The sequence below is a fragment of the Haemorhous mexicanus genome, chromosome 1 (assembly GCF_027477595.1).
Source record: "Haemorhous mexicanus isolate bHaeMex1 chromosome 1, bHaeMex1.pri, whole genome shotgun sequence".
Taxonomy (NCBI): Eukaryota; Metazoa; Chordata; class Aves; order Passeriformes; family Fringillidae; genus Haemorhous; species Haemorhous mexicanus.
The window spans coordinates 73,072,973-73,095,874 of record NC_082341.1 but is presented as its reverse complement, the minus strand read 5'-3'; the positions used below and the strand labels follow the sequence as shown (position 1 = coordinate 73,095,874).

General features: G+C 36.4%; 1 protein-coding gene across 3 annotated transcripts in view; it reads left to right on the top strand.

Moving 5' to 3' along the window:
* Positions 1 to 22,902, top strand: part of RELCH (RAB11 binding and LisH domain, coiled-coil and HEAT repeat containing) — a 76,401-nt gene that overhangs the window by 4,296 nt on the left and 49,203 nt on the right. For all 3 annotated transcript variants that reach the window (XM_059854197.1, XM_059854189.1, XM_059854207.1), the window contains exons 2-6: positions 12,096 to 12,185; positions 20,182 to 20,253; positions 20,363 to 20,418; positions 20,530 to 20,643; positions 22,616 to 22,819. In XM_059854197.1, the coding sequence (XP_059710180.1) occupies positions 12,096 to 12,185; positions 20,182 to 20,253; positions 20,363 to 20,418; positions 20,530 to 20,643; positions 22,616 to 22,819 (536 nt within the window). The remainder of the gene's footprint in view (positions 1 to 12,095; positions 12,186 to 20,181; positions 20,254 to 20,362; positions 20,419 to 20,529; positions 20,644 to 22,615; positions 22,820 to 22,902) is intronic.

The following is a 22,902-nucleotide window of genomic DNA, read 5'->3' as shown; positions in this document are numbered from 1 at the left end:
TACCTTTAATGAAAATCATAAGGGATTTGAGCACTTATGTTACATTTGTGGTTTTCAGGAGATCATTTTTTTCTAGTTAAAGCCATAATAAAACTGTTTATAGCTTTCTGAGGATTTGTTTCCAGTTGTATTAAACTAATCCATGAGTACAAGGATATAAAGTGTTGCTGCTTCTTCATAGTAAGCTTCAGGCTTTGTTTATGATTTGGGATGTTTGATTTTCCTTTGAGGTTTTTTTTGGGGGGTGGTGTGGAATATCATAATGCATTGCTCCTTTTGCTTGTAGCCTTTGAAATTCAGATGGATCCTACTGGAAAAAGCAAAGTGGGAAGAGTATGCAGATTCTACCTTTATGAGAGGGGATGTCTTGGTAACAGCTTTTCTCAATCCTGAATCACAAATATTGTAATTTTGTGTGGAGCTTTGCCATGACCAGTGTTTCAGCTGATTTTTGTTCTGAGTGAAAATATAGCAGAACAGGGCTACTTCCAAACAGTTCATTATACTTCAGTTTAAATAGCAGTCTGAATAAAACAGGAAATTGAGAAGATGGCAAATAATTTTTGTTCTGATGACTATTTCTTAGGTGTTTTGGTGTTGTCAGCTCAAGTCTTTGGCTTGTTACTCTATGAAAGCAAGCAAAACCACCTAGTCCTGTTGGCTGTATCTGCAGATAATGGGAGGTAGACTGGCAGCTTGTGATTAAGAGTGGTTTTACTGCCTCATTTGAAATACGTGCTCCCCTGAGAAAGGATGGGATGGAAAGGTGCAGATAAATAGGTAATCAAAGCTGCTGGTAATCAACAGATGGGAAAGGCTGATTGTTGTCACTTTTAATGAAGTACAGAAAACATTTGAAAGAGTTGAGGTTTGTACGTAATGCTGAAAGAAAAGGAAGCAGAGTTCACTTCAAACCTGGCAGAAAAGAGCAATGCCTGAAGGAAATCTGAGAGGTTTGATAGTGCTCTGATGTTGGCTTTACTGATAGAGAAGCCAGGTGAACTTTTCCTCTTGTGACTGCTTTAAACCCACTCAATTTTACTGACACTGGTTTCTGACAGGTTTTCAGTAACATGCACTTTATAGCTTACAAGCTGCTTATGTTAAGGCTTTTGCAGCTGTTGGAGTTGTCAAATAACTGAAACTGGGTGAGCTGGAAGCTGTCCTTGATGGATGAGTCTACGCTTTGATTGATGTCTGTGCTGGGCTGATTTGGGATGTAGTGGTAGACTGTTCAGGAAACAGGTTAGTCCCCATAAGTATGTAACTACACAAAGAAGTAACAAGATAAGGTAGCCTGATAAGGATGACAACTATGGACAAAGGAAGACAGAAGCCTCTATTGTTAGGCAGGTAGATAGCAAGTTATCCACTGAGTAGCGAGTGACTGTGATGACTATGTTCTATTTTCTCCTGTTGTAACTTAGTGCATGTTGTGGTTCTTTTAGGATCCTCAGAGCTATGAGATGGGGAATTTAATTGCTTTTGTCCTGTCTTCTGTTCTCTTCCTGTGCTACAGTTCCTGTTACATTTTGATGTTGGGGAAAGCAGAAGTGAACCTCTCTATATATGCAGTGTAGCTAGTTCAGTTATGTGTGTGTTTAACCATCCCGTGGCTCAAAGCTTCAGCAAAACATGCATGATTTGTGCTGAAGCAGCGCACCATCCTTCTGATGGTTTTGCTGTTAGGGAAAGAAGAGATTGGGTTTTGGTAGGTGGAAAGAAGGAAATTAGAATGTTGAGCTAAAGCTTTGAATTTCAGAACCAGCCATTGGCAACTTTTCTAAGTTCTCCCATATGTAATTTCAATTCTGTGTAAGTTATATCAAATCTCCTGTAGCTTTTTTTTCCCTCTGAGAATTGCCTTTTCCTAAACTGAAGATGTGACTCATAAACTGTCCAGCTGAGAGAATGCTTGCTGAAAATTTTACACAAGTTTCATTTCTGATAAAAAAGTTTGTCTAGTATTTGAAAGCAAGTTATTATCAAGTAGCTATTGATATCAGCTATGTTGGAAGCTGATCTGTGTGCAGTCTGTCTCTGTTAATTGAAAATTTATAAATACTGGACTTCTGTGTTCTGTAAACACAGAATTAATGAAAATATGAGAAAAAGTCTTTCTCAGGATGTTCTTACACTTCCCAAATAAATTAAGATTTTTTACAAAATCTGAGTTAGGCAACTTATATGTATGGAGCTCTCTAAAATATCGTATGAGGACTCTTTTAATTGAGTAGATAAGTTCTGCAATCTTATACTACTGAATTCAAACTGACAACTCCTTGTCTTCGAGGTGTTACTTGTATTTGGATTTCTAGTGTATTGTAAAGTTGTAGTTTTGAGAAACTGAGTTGTAATCTCCTCTAGCACAGGCTAAAACATTGAGTAATTCAGTAAAGTTTGTAGGCCTTATATATTTCTTTATGATGGGAATGCCTGAGACATGCCACTAAGTATATTGAGTGTGTTGGACAAATAGTTAAAAAAACTGTAATTTTTTTTTTCAACAGACCAAGTTTGAAAAAGCTTTTGAGAAATAGTGAGCTCCTTCTTCCAGTGCACTATAGGGTAGAGGCAATTTTCTTCCTCCCTTCCTGCAATATAATTCTGCATGATAGTGATGCAACTAATTACTTTGTTGTTGAATTGAAGGAAATACTGTTATGTAAAAAGTCACAGAACAAGAATTTCGTATTTATATAACAAGTACTTTTTCATCTTTTTTGATGTTAGAGGAGAAAAAAAGCTATGAGCTGTTTTGTCATTTGAAAAAAAACTTTTGGAGTAAGAGAAACCATGGCAAGAATAATCTCATGGCAAGAATCACAGCATGGCTGAGGTGGGAAGGGACCTCTTGTGATCATCTGGTCCAACCTCCTGCTCAAGTAGAACTACTGTGGCCTACAGCTGGTTTCCCAGGATCATGACCAGATGGCCTTTTAAGTATCTCTGGGCACAGAGACTCCCTCACCCCTCTGGGTAATCTGTGCCAGTGCTCGGTCACCCTTACAGTAGAACTGCTTCCTGATGTTCCAAAGGAACCTCCTGAGTTTCAGTTTGTGCCCACTGTCTGTGGTCTGTCACAGGTCACCACTGAGAAGAGCCTGGCTCTGTTCTCTTTGTGCCCTGCCTTCAATTATTTATACACATCATGAGACTCCTCCTGAGCCTTCTCTCTCCACACTGAACAGCTTCCTCTGTCTCAGCCTTTTCTTATAGGAGAAATGCTTTTGTCTCCAGTTGCTAGTTTTTTTTTTTTTTTAATTCTCTAGAAACCACATGGACACAAGTTTTAATTGGAAAATTTACTACTGTCCTAAGATAAATGTAGAAAGTGAGCAAATGAGAACTTACTGAAATTTAAATATGAAAAAACTGAGGCAATACAGTGCTTGAGAATAAAGATAGACATTATCTATACACTTTAGTAGTCCTTCAGCAAGGGCAACCATTCAAGGACTAAATTGAGACAATTTTGCTTGATGTTAGCCTTTAACAGAAAGCTGGGTTACTGCTACAAATGGAAAACTCATTGTGGTGCAAGTTAATGGATGCATTTTGGACAATGCAGTCCTGCAGCATCAAGCATATGGAGTTAATTTGGTGCTGGGGAAGCTTTCTGTTTTCTGCTAAAGCCAGCTGGGGTCATGAGCTGGAAGGAGTATCTCCATGCTATGCTTGGCCCTTTTCTGTTCTGTTTTGGAAAGTTCTGCTTGCTCAAGAGCACTGCAGCTTGAGGGACTCCTTGCACATGTGTAGGGGGTCAGGCTGGGTTTGATGCTTTTCCTGAGGGCACACCCCTCTCAACCTCAGTGTTCACTGCAGCAGCAACCAAATGCTTTGTGCAGGGCTGGCTTAATTCTTTCTGACTCATCGAATTTAGATGCTGCCTGAGAGTGTCTATGCAATAAGCCTCTCTCCAAAAGCAGCCTGGTTCTGGTATGGCTCTCCAGGAGATCAGCCCAGGTGCATCTCTGTCATAACCCAGTTCTGTGAGTGTGTTATTTCTGTGCTAGCGTGCACAATCTTACCTATTTTCTGCTTGTAATTTCATCTTTCTGATGAGCTTCTGCAGTGTGCCTGTCAAGGGAGTGAAAGTGATACTTCTTTGTTGTAATGTATCTGCAAAATGTTTGTTTTATGAATCTTGTGGTTTGGGGTTTTTTTGTGATTAGTTGGTTGGTGGGATTTTGTTGGTTGGTTTGGAGTTTTTTTCTTTTCTTGGCCAGCAAGCATAGGTTAGTTTTCTCTAACCAGATTTAGGGGTTTACCTTCATGTGCTTCCTATGAATTTTTATAACTTGCTATAAATGTGAAGTAGGAAAGTGTATTAATCATCTGTTTTCAATCTGGTTTGGATTCCCCATCATGGACTAGTATTGAATGTCTGTTCTTGATAACTGGTAGGTAGATTGTTCTGACAGCTTGGAAGTTAATTTTATTCTGGTAGCTTTAATTAACTAAGTTTTCATTTGATGAGGGTCTGAAGTCTTCAGAACATACAAATTTGGAAAATTCTGCAGGTCTCTTTGATTAAGAGCATCTGGGAGAGAGTGAAAGAGGTACTTGAGTTGCAAAGCAAGGTTGGTAGGTCAGGTGCTTACAGTTTAGTGCCTGATGCAATGAATTAATTTAAGGCTTTTTGTTCCATCCCCAAATTGCCGTAGCAATGTGGAATGTGTTGATCTGGTAAAATTTACTCTACAAGTTCAAGTTGGTTTAAAAAATTGTTATGTAAGTCTGTTTCTACTGTAAAGGTTGTATGCTAGATCACATGTCTGCTGCAATGGATCAGGTTTGCTTTGTTGTGAGATCCAGCGTCAGTAAGCTTGGAACAAGTTGAAACATAAGAGAAATTTTAAATGCAGCAGACTTTTAAAACTCTTCAAAAATATTGCTCCAGAGATGTCTTATGAAATGTGGTATGGTTAAAATAAATTTGCAGTTTTATTTATGGGTAATTAAATAGTTCAATTCATTTATTCGTATGCATTGCACAACATAGCTATCTCAGTTGCTATATAAGGTAATCACAAATACAAACTGTGGATTGATCACTTATTAAAGAGTTAATGATGCCTGATTGTTTTATTTGATGTAGAAAGGACTTCATTAAAACTCTTGAGCTTTTCACATTATCCCACATATTCTATCACACATGCCCGCTCTCTCACAATTCGGTTTATTCACATACACATGTATGTGGTTCACTACTAATATGGGGCTTTAGCATGTGCAAAGAAGTACAAGAGGAAATTTATTTTTCCCAATTAACCTCCATTCCCTGTTTCCTTGGCTTCTGCTATTTTGTGCCTGTGATATTGTGCAGGGTAGCTGAAAATACAACTTATTCAAGGACATGCTTTTTCAGACCAGTAGCTCTAGAAAAGAGCAGGCCATCTGCTGCATGACCCTACTGGCTGGTTTACTCTAGGTCTGGAATGTTCAAGGTAGGTAAAATACCTCACTTGCAGACTTCTTTACTGCCAGCAGAAATAAACCTAAAATGTATATTTATACATCTGCATTCCCTTAGGTCTGAATTTCAGTAGGTCTTTTATTGTATCTGTAGCACAGAAGAAAGGGAAAAAGTGTCCGACCTGAGTAATTTTTGTAGAAGCTTCTCAGTTGGGATCTGTTATCAGAATACTTGCTAGTTTGCCTGTATCTCTGCATTTAAAAATTAGTTTGGTTGCCCTAAAAGTAAAGATAAGCTATACACTATAAAATATGAGTACTGTTGTTCTTTGCTGATGTCGATGAATTTTTTTTTCTGACCTTTGATTTGCAAACACCTTTAAGTTTTGGCTTTGATCTCTTCATGACATCATTTCCTTCTAGATGGAGAGGTTTCTCCATGCAAGAAGGGGTTTATGTATATTGGGAGGAGGGACAGCTTAACTCATAGGAATAACACAGCTCATCAGGAAAAACTTGTGTGTTTTCTAAAGTTACATGGAGCTATATAGTTATTTCAGAGCTTGTCTTAGTTAACAATCCGTGGCTTGTTGGTTGAAAAACATTGCAGTAGGGGCTTTTATAGCGTCTCACTTTTCAGAGATCTGAAAGAGTATCTCAGAGTAAGTTGGGGTTTTTTCTACATGCGGCTGTAATTGCATGCTTTTCTGACATTTATAATCCCCAACTACTTTCTTTGTATGATAGTTCATAATTTTTGGAATCTAATTTGCTGCTGTGTGTTAAGTGTAGCATTTGTTGGTTGAATTATTCTGTTTTGTTTTGGGTTTTAATTCATAATAAAATCAAACCTTAGGAATTCCCTATTTTAATAATTTTGTTCTGCAAAACAGATTTTCAGTGCCCAGTTCAAGAATGGAGTGCAACTTATTTCTGTTGTTGCAGAGAGTTGTATTCTGGAGTCATATTGGGTTTTTTCTTGCCTATAAGTATCTGTCAGGATGATGATGCTAAAGAATAATTTTTGATAGCCTCAGTCATTCACTTATGTAACTTTCAAAGTCTGGTTTTATTCAGGATAAGCTAGAAGGCATTAACCTGAGATGGCTTCTAAGTAGGGTTGTACCTGACAGTGAACTGGCAGGCCTTGTTTAGTGTTTGTCCCTAGGGAAATCCAATGTAGTGAAAATTTAATTTAGTGAAGAGAGTGTATTATTATCAAATAAAATAACTACTGGTGGATTAAGTTGCTTGTATGATAATTTGAACACTAACGTTAAAACACTTTAACTTTGTCTAAAGTAAAAAAAAAAAGAAGACGACTACATGAAATAAAAATTCTGTGCTTCTGGAAGCAGAGCTGTGCTTGGATGTGTATTCAGAGTTCGTGATATAAATCTGCATAGTATCCAATAGCATGAACAATGTTCTTAACAGTTTTTTCCTTTGGTATGTTGTATGTTACTGTTTGATAATACTACAGTAAATGACAAATACAATTGTATTAACCAATTGGATAGAACATTCAGTGTGTTCTTTTGCTTGGTTTTCAGGTTTTTATCAATGCAAAGTTATGTTTGGTTTTGCTTCTCCAAATAGTGATGTGTGAGTGTGGAGGTTGGAGTCCACATGATGGCCCTGATAGCATTATAGGTATAAGTTAATATCCAGACCTTTACTATCTCAAAAAAAGTGAAAAAGGTTGTATCTCTCTGTGATATGTGTGAGCTATCTGCCGACAGCTGTTTCATCCTCCATAGACCCCTATAATTCATATAAAGCCCAGCTTAAACTGGGAAATGTGTTGTCCTAGTACCTGCAATATCCAGTGGGAAGGTGCTCTGATCCTGCCTGGGAAGGATTCGCTTTTAGTTCCATTTGTATGCTTACCAAAACCCTACTTCCAGTGGCCAGTTATTTTGCCAATCGGTGTAAAATGTGGTTAGCCAGCAATTTCACTCAGCAGTTTAAAATATGGCAATAGTCTAGTTTCAGGATTACAGACATTTTTCAGTACAAGTGAACAGCTAGTTAGCTGAGTGAATCTGTCATGTACGAGCATAGTATCGTTTCCTCTCTTTGAATTTCAGGGAAAAATTGTGGATTTCTGGGTCTTCATGTGTTCCATTTGATTAATTGTTAGTACATGATGATATGATTTCCTGTGATCTTAGAGGAAATGTGGCAGCTGGGCTGCTTTATAAACTAGTAATTTTTAAAATCAATTTGGATATTTGCAAATTAAATTCAAATTGCTTCTAAACCATTAATTTTTAAAATATTTTTCTCATGCTTCCTATCAATAAGTAATGCCACTTAATTTGTCTATGCTTTTAGCTGATTTACAGTGTCATGAACATATAAAGATTATTTAATGAGATTTTGCAGAAGACTGCAACTTATTTTTACTTAATGCACGTACTGTGACAATATGGCTAACATGAAAATATGGCTTATATGATCATTCTTGGTGTCCTTTAGGTGAACTGGTAAAAATGATCTCCTTTTATCATCAGAGTGAATGAAATATAACCTTTTTCATATTATGTATGTCAGTGGAGGAGGATGTATCATTTTGAGATTCCCTTACATTTTCCTACTTTGGTAGTTATGCTCAACTTTCAGGGAGAGCTGAATATATGCCATGGGAACAGAAGCTGTCAGCAGAAGTCTGCATGTAATTTGGTGCCAGTTCTGGGAATAAGAAAAGAATTAAAATTCCTTTCCTCTGGAATGAAGCAATATTTTTAAAGACTGTATAAGTTAAGCAAAATGTGATATTGAACCCAATTTAACTTCACAAATGAAATTAAACGTGTTGCATTTTTTAAGGGATTAAAAATCTTCTTATCTTTGACTATATGAATGTTGACATTCTGATTTTGCTCATCCTTTTCCAGTGGTAAAGATACGAGACAAGAACTGTGCACAGGCTCTTCTTTGTTATCCCGATATGTCTCCTGGCATTTCACTAGTATGAATTATGAAAACCCTAAGCCTATTTCACTGCTTCTCTATGCACTTTCTTGTTCCATATTGAGGTGATCCCTGTTCTGCAGTTGTTTATACCTGCTTGTCAAAATTGTTCTTGTTACTTTGCTTTTACCATTTCTGAAACATGAAGCTGACAGCAATTATTTTGCCGGTATTCACTAGGAAAGCTTTTAGCAAAAGGGAATTGCTAATTATAAAGTGTTTTAATTCAGAGAAAGAAGCTAAAATCCATGCACAGGAGACTGTTGATAAGAACGCACACACCTAGACAACAAAATGGGTTCCCGCTGCTGTGGCAGATTGGGTTTCTTTCTGGGAAAGAAGCAGATTTCAGTCAAAGTGTACTTTTCTTTTTCAGTAGTTTCTCCACAAGAAGTTGCTTTGATATTCTTTGCCAAATCACTTGAGACTCAAATTTTTATTTTTATTTTAAAAATTGAGTATGTTTTCTTCAAAAAAATTGTGGGTTTTTTTCTTTTCACTTTCAGTTCAGAAAATAGTTCTCTTTTCTGAATGCTGTAGTTGAAATGCTTCCACTCAGTGTCCTGGAGTACAGCTGTTTGTACTTGAGACAAATGCTATTTCACATTGCTCAGGTGAGCTGTGCACAGCCCTTCCCTTTGATTCCTTTCCTTCAAACAGCCCTGCCCATTTTCTAACAAATGAGGCTGTCATGCTGCCAGCAGGGAGGTACCTTTTACCCCCTCTTGATACTTTGCAGAGCAGCTGCATCCTTTATGGAAGTGTAAAATACAAGGTTATAAGTTGTTATTCCATTCTTTTGTAGACAATGGTATTAGTTTTAGGAGTTAAACCTCTGCTGATGCCTGCCTACAGAGACAGTGGTAAGTAGCGAGGCCACAGATGCAGTTTCCCCATGGTGACATTTTAGGCAGGTGAGGTGATGGCACAGGCCTGCTGCTCTGCACTGTGGGCACTGTTCAGCAGTGCCTGTGTGCCCTGACAGTACTGACAATGTCACATCTTGGGTTAGGGGTGTGCTAATGGGTGTGGACTTGTGTAATGGAAGGAGGATCAGCATTACTGGCAGAGTGAAAGAGTGTTATCAGGAAACCCATGAGGGCTGGGTTCCTTAGCAGATCTTCCTTGGTTTCATCAATCTGAATCTAGCTGTTTGTGCATCTTCCCAGTGTGGGCCTCAATGGAAAGGAAGTCCAATATTTGCTTTTATTATGAACATGGTAATGATAAAGCAAAGTCAAAATGGTGTACGTACAAGTTTCAACCATGTAAATTGCTGCTGTGCATGCAGGGGTGGTGCTTAAGGCGGTTTCTGGGTGTTGAACTTGTAAACCCCCTTGGTGCTGCTTGTTCCTGTAGGACCACTAAGGTTGTAGAGCTGAGTGATATTGTGAGTTGTTGGATTCACAGCTGCTGGTGTGATCTTAAACAGCTTCTGTTGTCTAAATCCTGACAAAGATTGTGATTACCCTCTGCTTTTTTATAGGCATCTGTGTTTTGGTGGTTTGGTTTTTTTCCAAGAAGTTTTTGGCTTTGGCAAATAAGTTTGTGTTTTATGCCTGGGTTTATCAGTTCTCAGGGGAGAACCTTGGCTCTGAAGTGCACCACTAGTCATATAAAGAAAAAGTTACGTTGCTTATGGTTTTGGATTCTTCAGTAATTGTGATGTGGTTGACTTAAGTTGAAATTTGAGCATTGTTTCTCTGATGTTACTTTGCTTCTGTTCACAGTTCAATTAGAAAATTGATCTGTGAACATGGCAAGACTGCGGGGGGAAACTGTTTTATTTTTGCATTTGCCATTGTAATGCTGTATGTGAGACTTGGTTACTTCTCTTCAACATCAGCTTTTCATTGAGATCTCCATTTAAATGTTGTCTGGAATTTGATTTCAAAAAATTATCTTGTAGCTCTCAGTGAAATAAGTTGGAGCAATATCTACTCATCAAGGCGCTGGGTGTTTTGAAAAGTCAATTCTAAAAACTCTCATACTGCATGAATTCATGTTTACTTTTGAACTTAATCTCTTCAAATATGATTCCCACTGGTTTAGTTTCACAGCAGTCCATTTTCCAAAGATGCTGTAAAAAGAAAAGTTTGTACTGTGTTGCTAAGCTATATAGAACAGCCTACAGAGAATTACTAAATCAGACTAAGGTCTGAAAAAAATGACTGGAAGTTGCATATGAGCAAGGAGGTTTAAAACCAATGACTGAGTAGAGACTCACTGAGGAGCAACAGCTTATTTCGTTGTTTGGATAAGAAAGCATTGTAACAGGAAAAACCCCTTTGGTACATATAAACTGTATATGTGATATACTTTATGTCCATGGAAAGGACAGGTTAAGATTTTCAGGCAAGTCTTGATGTTGTGGAACTCAGCTAGAGTTGGTAACTTTAGTACTTCTGTATCTTTTAAGTGTAAATGCTTTATTCAGTCTTAATTCAGGTGTTCTTAAATATTTGAGTGTGATGCTGGTCTATAAGTAGAGAGGATGTCACAAGACCTTACAGTAAAAATAAACACAAATATAAAAAGAAAGTCATTAATAGATTTTTTTTTTGTTTTGTTTTTTCTTTTTTTACATAATGAAGAATGGGAGGAGATAAATACTTAATGATGTTAGTCATGACAGAGTTTGACTGACAAGTGATGAAATTGCTTCTATTTCCACTGACAGATAAGAGGTTTCTTGACAGCTCTGTGGAGTTCGTTCTTTGTTAATGTGCCAACAGTTCTAATGTAATTTAAATTATTTTTGAAGTGCTACATAGAAATTAATTTCAAAAGGAGAGGAAAGATACTAAGGTACTTAATATAATTTCTGCGTGTTCAATTGTGCTAAGAACCTGTTCAATTTATTTTAAGTTCTGTTGCCAACTAATTTCTGCATTTTTGTAATAAAAAGGTGAATATGTGCTTCAAATAGACTTATCAAAATAGCATTTTGGTTGATGGTTTTTTCTTTGGCATTCCCATGAAATGAAAATTGTCAAGATCAGATCCAAACCTTATGCTGGTTACTGAATTTCTTTAATTGTTTTTTCTTTTTAAAATTCAGAATTTAATTATAGAGTGTGAATGTTTTACCTGCAATAGCGTGAACTGTGCTTCCTTTGCTTTTGTTAGATAATGTGTTCCTTAAAAAACATCAATTAAGTGGGGATGTACTGAAGTTAAAAGCTAGATCAAGAGACATGTAAAAAATTATTTGGTCCTTAAAATACTAAACATGGGAAAAGGAAGTAGAGGGAGGCAGTCACAGGTTTCTGTTAAAAGGGAACTGCTTGAAACTTGTCACACAACAGTTTGGTTTCTTTTACATTCTCACCTGGGTGTCCAAGCCAAAGTCCTTGGCCCTTGTGCAAAAGGGGAAGTGCTACAATGCACTGCTCCTCATCTGCTTTGAACAGGCTAGAAACGCCATCTTTTAGGGAGAGCAAAAATATCTTACAGTCTGTTCAGTGAACTTGCTGTAGTGCTGCATTTTTGGTTCAAGTTTACTGATGTACTCTCTACTTACAGACCTTCAGAAAAGGCAATAGAACTTGAGTTTTGCAGAACATGTAGCCTCCAATTTATAGTCAAAACAGCATCTCATTTCAAAAACTTTCTCTGTGACTTTCTCTATAAAAGAGGCAGCTTTTCAGGATTCTTTCTGATATCTTCTTTTTTTTTTTTTTTTTCACCTACCCCTTAAGATCGTGCTGGAAGCATCAGTACTCTTGATTCTCTAGATTTTGCAAGATACTCTGATGATGGCAATAGAGAAACGGATGAAAGAGTAGCAGGTAAGTGTTTTATATGTTTTAGGAATCATAGAATGTTGATTTTACTGTTTAACTTGTTGTTTCTAGCATAAATATATTTAAATGAACATTTCTGGAGATTACAAGATTTCACTGAGGTGCTTTAACTAGTTGCTTGATGTTGGACACTTCTGCTGTAATTTCTGTAAATATTCAGGCAGGTGTACTTGTGTATGATTCCAGATATGACCAGTGCAGAAACACGCAGTATACTTGAAAATTGTGCCCAGCTTTTGGCAATAGAACTGTATCTTGCTGTTGCCTGCTGAGTACTACTGTTAAGCTGAAACATTCACTAAATTACTCTGCATAGTGGTCTGTTACTACTATGTGGGTTAGAGCTTTCTGACAAAGATTTGTTGCAAGTCATCTCTTAAATATAGCTTTCATCAAGATCAAATAAGCACTTCCAAACCCAGAGCAAATTTAGGATTTCCTCAGTTCCATAATCTTTGCTATAAATGTTAATTGTAGTGCTTTTCTCTCCTGTTTGATTCTTTGTATAAGATTGGGGTTTTCACCTTTTGGTCTGAGCTTTTGGCACTTTTAATTTCAGGGTCTCTTACATCACCAAGGGCAGGACCTTCTCTTATGTTAGAAATTATTTTACTAGCCACTTTTGCATGTGAGCCATGTTTCTCTCTCCCGTTTTTTTTCCAAGTTCTTATATTTATTCACAGCTTCCACAGAGAAACCCATAAAATCTCTCTAGAAATGGCTACAGAGCTCTGTTTACTCTTGTCAGTTAGTAGTGTTCAATATCCTGAGCTCATGGGAGTTGTCCATGCTGTGACTTCTGCTCACGTGGTTAAGTTTTATGAAACCTGAGGGGATGCAAGCTGCCATGTCTCTCTTCCACCCTATTGTCTCTACTCTGAACCACCAAGCAACGAAAAGGCTGACAAAACATAGTTCTGTAAAGGATCTTCATTCTGAAATTTCATCTCTGGGTCAGACTGAAATGGTGGGAAAATCTCATTCTTCTTACCCTGCCAGTGTTGCTAAGTTAAAGGACTGGATTAAATTCACAAACACAAAGCAAATCCAGGTATTTTGGTGTTCTGGTCTAGTAATATAGGAACTTAACTGTTCTTCAATTTGTATGCAAACTTCTGGATTCTTATTACTATTTAGCTACTCTCTTTTTCAATATACATAGTTCTTTTTAAGGAGGCAATAGTTCTAAATAGAAAACTAATCTTCTAAACAAATTGTGTTTAAGGAGCCCAAGCCTTAGTGAATTGTGTCCTGGAATGCAAGGAAGAAACAAGCAAAATCCCAATATTTTATTTATTTTCATTATTGTAGTAGATTTTTCCTGATTCTAGTCAGTATTTCTTGGCAGTGGTGTTACTGAGAGAGCTGGTTTGATTCTTGCTTGGAGCTGTCCTTAGAATTGGATTAGAGATGCTTTTAGAAATATAGACCAGTCAGAATTGACATCCAGTAGAACCAGTAATCTTCTGACAAAACATAAGTGATGAAATATTGGTTACTTCCAGTATGAAATGAATATAGCCTAAAATTAAGTGTTAAGTTTAACTAAATAGTAAAATTGATCAATATTTTTAATAATTGCTACATAGTGATTGCTGTCATATGTAATTGATGAGAAAATTGTATGTCAGGATATTTAGAGTTCTGTGTTCCTTTAGAGATGTTTTTCAAAGAATTCTTAGAAAGTAACATAAGTACTTGAATGAAGTAAGATTGAATATTATTTCTGGATGTTTTTAAAGACTGGAAGTTTTCAAAAATATTTTGTTTGTACTTAAAATTCTGGTTCAGTCATAATTGCTTAAAATATTTTGCCTCAATCATGTTTAAAGCTATCTTCCCAAGCAATTTCAAAAACTGATAAGTATTTATTTTGCACATTAAAAAATTATGTCAACAGAGCTTTCAGAAATTTTGCAAATCCAGTTCCTTCTTTAAACAAACTCTGGCTTATAACTTCTGCTTTTGAAGTTGTTCTTAGCTGCAAATGCACTTTAAAACTTAACTAGAAGTCCATCTTGCTTATTTCTTCTAAAATTCTTTCTTTTCTGTTAAGTGCTTTGATGCTTAGGAGATTAAAATTGTAATCTGTTGTGAAATCTTGGGGCCATGATCTAATAGTCATATTTTTCTTCTGATAGTTCTGAATATGAGGTTTGAATCGTTTCTCTTTGAGAGGCATTTGCCTTTCTCATGCTCCTATCTTTGTGTTTTACTGTTTGGACAGAACACATGATTTCCATATCAGTTCCCTATCATATCAAATGAAAGATAGGACATAAATGCACATCAGTCACTAAATGAGACTGCTAAACTGGTTCTAAGTCAGAAGGTCTTGAAAACTGAGGTTATAACATACCCACTTTACAAATACTTTTGTATCTTGGCTATGTTAGAAAGCCCCAAATCAAAAAATGTATGCATATATTATCATCTAAAGCCACCATATTCCATTTGCCCATTATGAGTAGTGGTAGACATAGCTGCCTTTTTTTTTTTTGGTTGTTTTAACAGCCCAAAAATTCCTGGAAATAGCTGTATCAACCTTGTTTGAAATTGATTTCAGTACTTAAAAGCTGTTAGCCCACTTCATTCCATCTGGAATTAGAATCAAAATTTGGCCTAGAAGCAAGGATGTTTTGAAGAGTTGCGAAAAGAGCTTTTCACTTGGGAAATCTGCTGGAAGGAATCTGAGTCAGTCCATTCTATAGTATTATCACCTGTTTGACTGAAAAGATGCGAGTCCTAGAAGCCAGTCAGCATGTGGAAAAGTATGACAAAACTAACTGCAATTTAGAAAACATAAATTTTCTTCTTTATCTACCTGATCTTAATGAAAATGAGAGTTATGTAACAATTTGGATAATACATTTGTAATCCACTAAGAGATGAAACAAACCAAAATGCATCTCTACAGCTTGCAATTTACTAAATGGAAACAACTTGTTCTCTAAGACTGGTAACTTTTGAATGCAAAGTCATGGATTAAATGCTTGAAATAATTGCTCCTGGGATAGACTGAGTACTGAAAATTTTGTTAGGGGTAGCAGACCTCCAAATACTCATAACTTCCAGAGAGCAGCTAGAAAATGGAAAACCTACTCTCTTCCTGTGTAATAGGGGTACACCTAACTTGAATACCCACAAGGTTTGTTTAAAATAGGTTACCTGACATTCAGTCTAAGGAACTGAATCTTCTGCCGTATCTTAAATTTGCCATGGTCTAAACCCCTTACTTTGCATAATTCAAAATGTTAACCTGCCTTTGACATCAACTCAAAAGATGAGAATCTAATAATTTTTGAGAATCTAATAATTTTCAAAACACATGCTGTGTTTGCAAAGATGATAAAATTAATTCTTATGATCAAACTACATTTCAATCATGTGTATTCTCAGATTTCCCTGTATTTGCATTGATTTCTAGCTAGTCTGTGTGTCTCTGATTAGAAGAATAAGATTTGAAAGGAAGGGACCAGTTCAAAAAACAGTTATTTTTGAGAATTTAATTTATCTAGACTCAGGTTCACAGTTTCTGCTTTTTACACAACCCTTTTTTGTGTTTTTTTTAGTAGGCACTATTAAATTGTGCACACCAAAATCAGAGGAAAATCTTTTAAAAAATCAAACTTTAAAAACAGTACAAAAGGCATCTGTAGTACAGCAGTCACTTGCTAATACTGTGTGTGTACTCTGTTCATCCTGAAAGCAGATCTGGTTTTGTCTTCCCATTGCCTGTCTTAAGCCTGTGAAGAAATTGTAAGCCTCTTAAATTTCCTTCCAGGTTGAAGGTCCCCAGGGTTTGAAGCTGAAGACAAGTCAGCTGTAGTTCAGGTCTTCTCTGTAGGTGGTCCTGTCTCATTAACTTCAAAGCATTAATGAGGCCACTGAGTCAAGTGTTGGCTTCCCACTATTAGAGTGACAAGTTCTCTGTTACTTGCCCGTGAACCCTCCTGCTGGTCTTTATTTTTGTACTGTGGTAGTCATATCTTGTGCTGAAGTACAGCTTTCTGATTCGGGGCTATTTGGGTTAAGTACTGAAGTGTTTCACATTTCAAGGCTGCTTTTTTTCTTAAAACTTCCATCAGGAAAGTGGGAGTTGGGGGACCTCTGGTCCTGAAATATGTTTGGGACAGTGGTTTCATTGCTAGCTATTGTCAGAGAATTTAAATTTCTTCTGATTGATTCACAATGTATGTACAGATTCATCAAATTTAATAGGATGTCATACATGATTTAGGACATCTGGAGCTCTGCATTTACTTGGCAAGGAGAAAGGACTCCAAATGGCAGTTGTGGAACAACAGAGCTTGTAACAGTATGAAAGTGAGGAAATCTGGGTAAGCACAGGGACCCTTGATACTTTAAAGGAAAACTGTGTTTAAAAGAAAATGTCCAAATGCCATATAGTGGCTTCGCAACACAAAACTACCCTTCTACCATTATCTGAAGTACTGGGTACTTCATAGTGAGGTATGCAAAAACCTGACAAGGTATTCTAAATGTAGATTATAAAATTCTAATATAATTGAGAATACTACTGCTTACACAACACAAATGCTTGATGATTTTAGAAGTAGTTTATTTCCTCATCTTTTTGGCCTTGGCTCAACAAGACTGCTGTTCATATAGATCTCAACTAGATCAATCCCAATTGCAGGTGGCTCTTTATAGGTTCTTTGTAGGTATCTCCAATCCAATAACTTATGAAATCATTCACAAATGTGAGTCAATAGAATAAGACCCTTGAGAAAGCCTAATTTTGAAATTTGAAAGCTCATCAGACAAGCTACTCATTCCTGATATGCACTTCTCTTTTAAGGTGTATTAGATTAGCTGCATGAAAACTGAAACATTTAAAAATTGCTGATCTGAAAACCTTGGTCCAATGCATCATTGCTCGCTTGAAAGATTCACCCATTTTAAGTTAGGCTTTGTAATTTTTTTTAGGGTAGTAGCTGTAGTGATTAGAAACTTTTAATAACAAAAAAACCATTTAAGAGCCATTACTTTTAATAAGAAGAGCTGTTGAAATTTGGATAGTTTTCTCCCCTAAGGCAAACTAAATTGTTCAGAAATGTCCTTTCCTTGTAGGAAGATTACTCAACCTCAAGGCTCTAAATTTCTATTCCTTGCTTTCCTGGCACAGAGGAATATCTGATTCTTTCCTTTCTTAGGCTGTCTGCCGCAAAAATTTTGTGCATTATTCTTAAGGAGTGTCAACGCCTTCACCAGTTGGTGGGAGTTGTGTGTGTTATCAGCCTAGTCAAGTATGAAGCTAAACTTTAGCTTTGCTTTCTCAGTGCTTCTGAAGGGGTAGGTTCAGCTTTGTAACAGGAGAAGGGGAGAGGAGTCAGGTCGTTTATATTAAAAGTCAGTAGTTCATAATGGTTACAAATGAAAGGGTTCAAAGGTTGCCTTTTTGTGTAAGAGAATGCTATAGAGTCAACAAGTGGGGATTACTAATGTTGATTTAATGGGTAGATATGCTGAATTAAAAATCATTACATGTTTTGGGAGAAGAACACATTTCAGTATAACTTAAAGAGCTTTTAATCACAGCTTAACATTTGACTGAAGTTAATGTTATAGCTATTTACATGTATAATTGTATAAACACCTATAAACTTCTTCAAATAAAAGCAACATTTGTGAGTGACTTGAAAGCATCAAGGTTTGTATGATGGCAATTATCATGGTGCTATGAGTAAGATTAGATGAGGTGGAACTGTAACAATGCTGTGTTGTGGTGGGATTATGTGGCTGTTTTGATATGCTACCAAGTGACAGCTTCTCAAATATACTATGTCTAGAATCTTCTACTATGTAACAGAAACATGCAGCAGAGTAATCTACTTTTAAGGTTGAGTGGGTAAAGTCCTAATGACTTCTAAGAATTGTCGGCATCATCGCAGTTCACTAAAAATCAATTCTTGCCGTCTGACATGGGTTTGTCTGACATGAGTTTTTTGGCTTTCTATGCCTTCAGACATGTCTTATTCCTATTTTCCTTAATTGGATTCCTGAGTTTTTATAGTTTGCATTGTTTTTCTAACTTTTATTATTTATATCATTCTAGTTCAGGGCACTCCTGATCTGCAACTGTTCTGGTCTTTGAAAATATTTTACAAGAGTAAAATGTTAACACGTAGTTATTTCCATAAGAAAAATTACTTAATTTGAGTTATTTAAAATTTTCAAAAAGTAACAAATTAGATTCTTACAACTATGAATAAGTAACTCAAATGCAAGGAAGTGCTAAAATTAGGTGCTTACTTTATGATGAGAGCATTTTCTAACTTTGTTGCACAGAAGTATTTGCAGATCAGCATTGCTGAATACTAGAGAGATTTTACATATTTTATTCATTGTATCCTCAGTTGCGCTTTTGTATTGCTGCAGTAAAATTCTGTGCATCAAACAAGTTACTTTCATGTAGCAAATGTGATGTATTGTAGTAACTCCTTCAGTTTTTATGCAGAACTGCAAACTGAGTGAATCTTTTTTCCATGAGTGCTAATTACCACGAGTCTTAGTTACAGATGCTCAAAAGTGGAATTGGTTTTATTTGCAGCCTTCAGTAACATTTTCTTACCAGCAAGGGCCAATGCAGTGTTTGTGCTGTGCATTGTGTTCTGTGTAAATATTTCAAAATGCCATGGTGAATTGTTTCCAGGCAGTGATTAAAGATCTCATTGAAACTTTCTTGTTAAAAGTCACTACAACATTTTTCCTTTTGTTAGGGAATAAAGTAGATATTATTATTATTGTTAGATCACCTATTCTAAATAGGTGATCTAACACTTCAGTGTGGTAGGTGTTCTGTGCTCATCTCTCCTAGTTAAGAGTCCTTCCTTCTGGTAACTGTATATTTCAGTGTGATTAGATTAATCTGAGAATTAGTGAAATGCATGTCTTTATCTGGTCATCTCTTAAATAGGTTTCCTTAGATGTTCACATGTAAATGACTGTTAAATGAACATTTGCGATATATCTTTTGCAACGGTCCAGGGGGTTAAAATTTGAGGCCACCATATACATACGACCTCAGCATCAAAACACATGAAATCCCAGTGCACCCTAACCACCACTGGCCCTTTTTGGAAGAAACATTGGAGCATGAGAAACAAATAAGAGTGACTAGGGAAGTGGAAAGATGAATTAAGAGAGAGTGCAGAACTAGAATTAAGTATTTTTGAATTTAAAGCTGACTCTAGGTCTTTGAAAAATCGATGTAAACTTTCAAGAACAATGGTGCAAAGAATTTTTTCCTTTCAAGTTTTTTTGTAAGTACTGCAGCAGAGCTGCGTGTTTTTGGTGTTTTTGGTCTTGTACATCTCTCTTCCTTTGAATTCAGTGACCTGAATTCAAAATCCTGATCAAGTGTAGGACATTCCTAAAACTCCACTATTTTTAAATAGAATTTAAAATAACTTTTTTTTTTTTTTTTTTTTTTTAGCAAGATAAAGTACATTTCAAGATCTCCAATTTAAACTACTAAAATTTTGGTCTATGGTTTTATTTTCCAAAAGAAGTCTGTGGTGTCAGTGGGACTGTACATTCACTTCATGGTTTAAGCTTTGCTACATGGAGACAGCTTCCTCTGCTGCCACAACATACATGTTTCATTTAGATCTGTGTTCTTATTGCCCACATACTCCTCTTGCTCCCAAAAAACTAAAACATTTGACAGCATCAGTTCCCAAATCTTTTCCCAAAACCTTACAGCGAGTCCTTGTCAGACAGCTTGAAATTTTGACTTAGCTAAGCTAAGGCCAGTGAAACTATGGAAAATGTTCACCAGTTTGCTTTCAGACCAACTCTGCTGCATGTGTTCATAAGTTCCATAAAGATTGCATGCTTTACGTTTAATACAAACAGTATCTTTTTTTTCACACCCATCCTTGCTTTTTATATTTTATTTTTGTTTCCCTTGCCTTGGTTGGATGCCTGTGTGTGTTTAATCCAAATCCCTGTCCAGTCCTGGAGTTTGAACTACGGAAAGCCAAGGAGACCATACAGGCCCTTCGAGCCAACCTGACTCAGGCTGCAGGTGGTGTACATAAACCTTTTCTTAAGACTTTTCTTTAAACAATGTAGAAGTAGCTGAGCTTATCCTCTGTGAGAGAGTAAAATTTAGTTACTTCTTTTTTCCTCCCCAGAAAATGAAGTTCCTTTGCAGGAACGAAAAAATTATAAATCAAGTCCTGAAATTCAGGTAGGTGGCTGGTGATAAATTAATTTTGCATGGATTTTAGTATGAATATGCTTTGAAAGTTGGAAGGAACATAAACCAAAGATCTAGTGTGTTTTCTTTTTTTTTTTCCAGGAGCCAATCAGACCTCTTGAGAAAAGAGCTCTAAACTTCCTAGTTAATGAATTTTTATTGAAGAATAGTTACAAGCTTACATCAATAACATTTTCAGATGAAAATCATGACCAGGTAAAGTTTCCTTGTGGTTTTGAGGTTTTTTGCATGCCTGCTTTCCATATTCTGATCTTGTCATAAACTCAAGTGAACTTAAGTGATTTTTTCCTGTGCATGCAGTTTACTTCATGAGTACTCTAAAGGTTAAATATGTTAGTTAGCATTTTCATATATAAACCATGGTTTGAAAACACAGCAGTTTGAGCAGTAGTTTCCCAAAATTTGTAGGAAGGAGACAGAGTGCTTGCATTCTTTAAAGGAAGCAAAAGAAGAAGTGAAATACTGTGAGTTAGATATTTCCTTGTATTCTGGTGTGACACACATTCAGTTCAACTCAAGGATCTGGATCTCAAACGTAATCTTTTCCATTGGTCCTACTCAGCTGACTTGTGCAGAATATATAATTTACTCATTGGCTGTCTTCTGGGGATGTGTGTGTGTGTGTGTGTGAGAGAGTACTTAATCACCTGTGGCACTGAGTACAGTATTGAATAAGCTCTTGGTAATAAGGTGTTATCCTGGCTTTTCCCCATCATAGCTGTGCTTTGATGCGTTTTTGTTAAGATGATCAGTTTTATATCTCTGTTGGCTTAAATTTGATGGGAAGAATATCTTGGGGAGAATGTTTGGAAGGTTCTAATTACATTCTGTCTGTTTCTGGGTAGACAAAACACCCAGTAATATCAACACCCAATATGTATTCATCACAAAATGGGAATATTACCAGAAGAATTAAATACAGAATTTCATCCAGTTTTATCTGAAACTTGTCCTCTTATACTTTTCCTACATTTCATATCCTAATCTGTGAAGCACATATGTTGTTAAATAGAATTTCTGAATTTTCCACCTCCACTGAATATTTGCACTTAACATCCAAATACTTGTGAGAATACAGTCCCCCAAAAAGAAAAGATGAACAGTTTATCCTATTTGTGCTCTCAACTGAGAATGTTTTGTGTTGTGAGACAACTAGCAAAAAAGAGCAAAATTCTTAATTCTAAAAAGTAAATATAAACATACTGCAATTAATGTAGAGTAGGCACATTTTTTCTACATTATTCACCTAATTCTTTGAGAAAATAATCTTTCTTCAGAGAAATGTATGTGACCAGACTATGGAGAAAATATAGTGAAGACTGGGAAAAATAGGAAAAAAGCTTAAATGAATACTTAAATTTATTGTCATTAAAGAGACCATCACAATTCCTGTGTAGCAGTGCACAAACTTACTTGTATATACAGACATGGAACATTCTTGTGTTAATAGGATGATAAGATATAAATATGAAACGGAAGAAGATAAGTGATGGTTTGAGACAGGAGGCCCTTGTGTTATTTGCATCTCACTATCAGTCTTCTATAGAGCTGTTTAAGCTATATTAGATATCAGGAGGAAATTCTTCATGGAGATGTTAAACATTGGAACAGACTGCCCAGAGAGGTGGTGGAGTCACTGTCCCTGGACATGTGCAAGAAATGACTGGACGTTGCACTTAGTGCTCTGGTCTTGTTTACATGGTGATGATCAGTCAAAGGTTGGACTTGATCTCAGAGGTCTTGTCCAGCCTAAATGATTCTGTGATATGTGCCTGTCTTCCCTAGGGAAATTACTCCTGCACTTGTGAGTGAAATGGGAACAAAGCCAATATTCCTGCCTTGTATCAATTCTATTGGCTTCTGCTAGAATTTGAGCAATATTATTTCTGATTCTAAAAAGTGTTTATGTCTTAGCAAAAAAGAAAGTGGTTGGAAAGGTTCTCTTTCTAGTTACCTAGAGCTGCCTTTATGGTCAAACTGCTTTGGTTCACAAAGTGGATCCTTCCTCTCCTATTATTCCTTGCTGAGTTAAGCTTCTATCTGGTTTACTGCAATGCAGTCTTGATGCGATTATTTTGCTATAGCATCACCTGTGGTCAAATGAGGAAGAGAAAAGAAAATAAAAGGCAGTATATTGTATGCTTTAGTTTCTTTTATTCTTTTGAAGGATTTTGAACTTTGGGATGATGTAGGATTGAATATTCCAAAACCTCCTGACCTGTTACAACTCTACCGTGACTTTGGAAACCATCATGTTGCTGCAAAAGATGTGGTGGATGCATCAGTTGGTGTAGAAGATGATGAGTTAGAGGCTGACACTCCTATACTTGGGACCGTCCCTGTGTTTGAAACAGCACCACAGTCAATAGAAGTAAGACTGTACAGAAGAAATGTTACAGCTGTTTGATGTAATGCTGAACTTTATTGTACTAAACTCTTCTGTTTCTGTCTTGT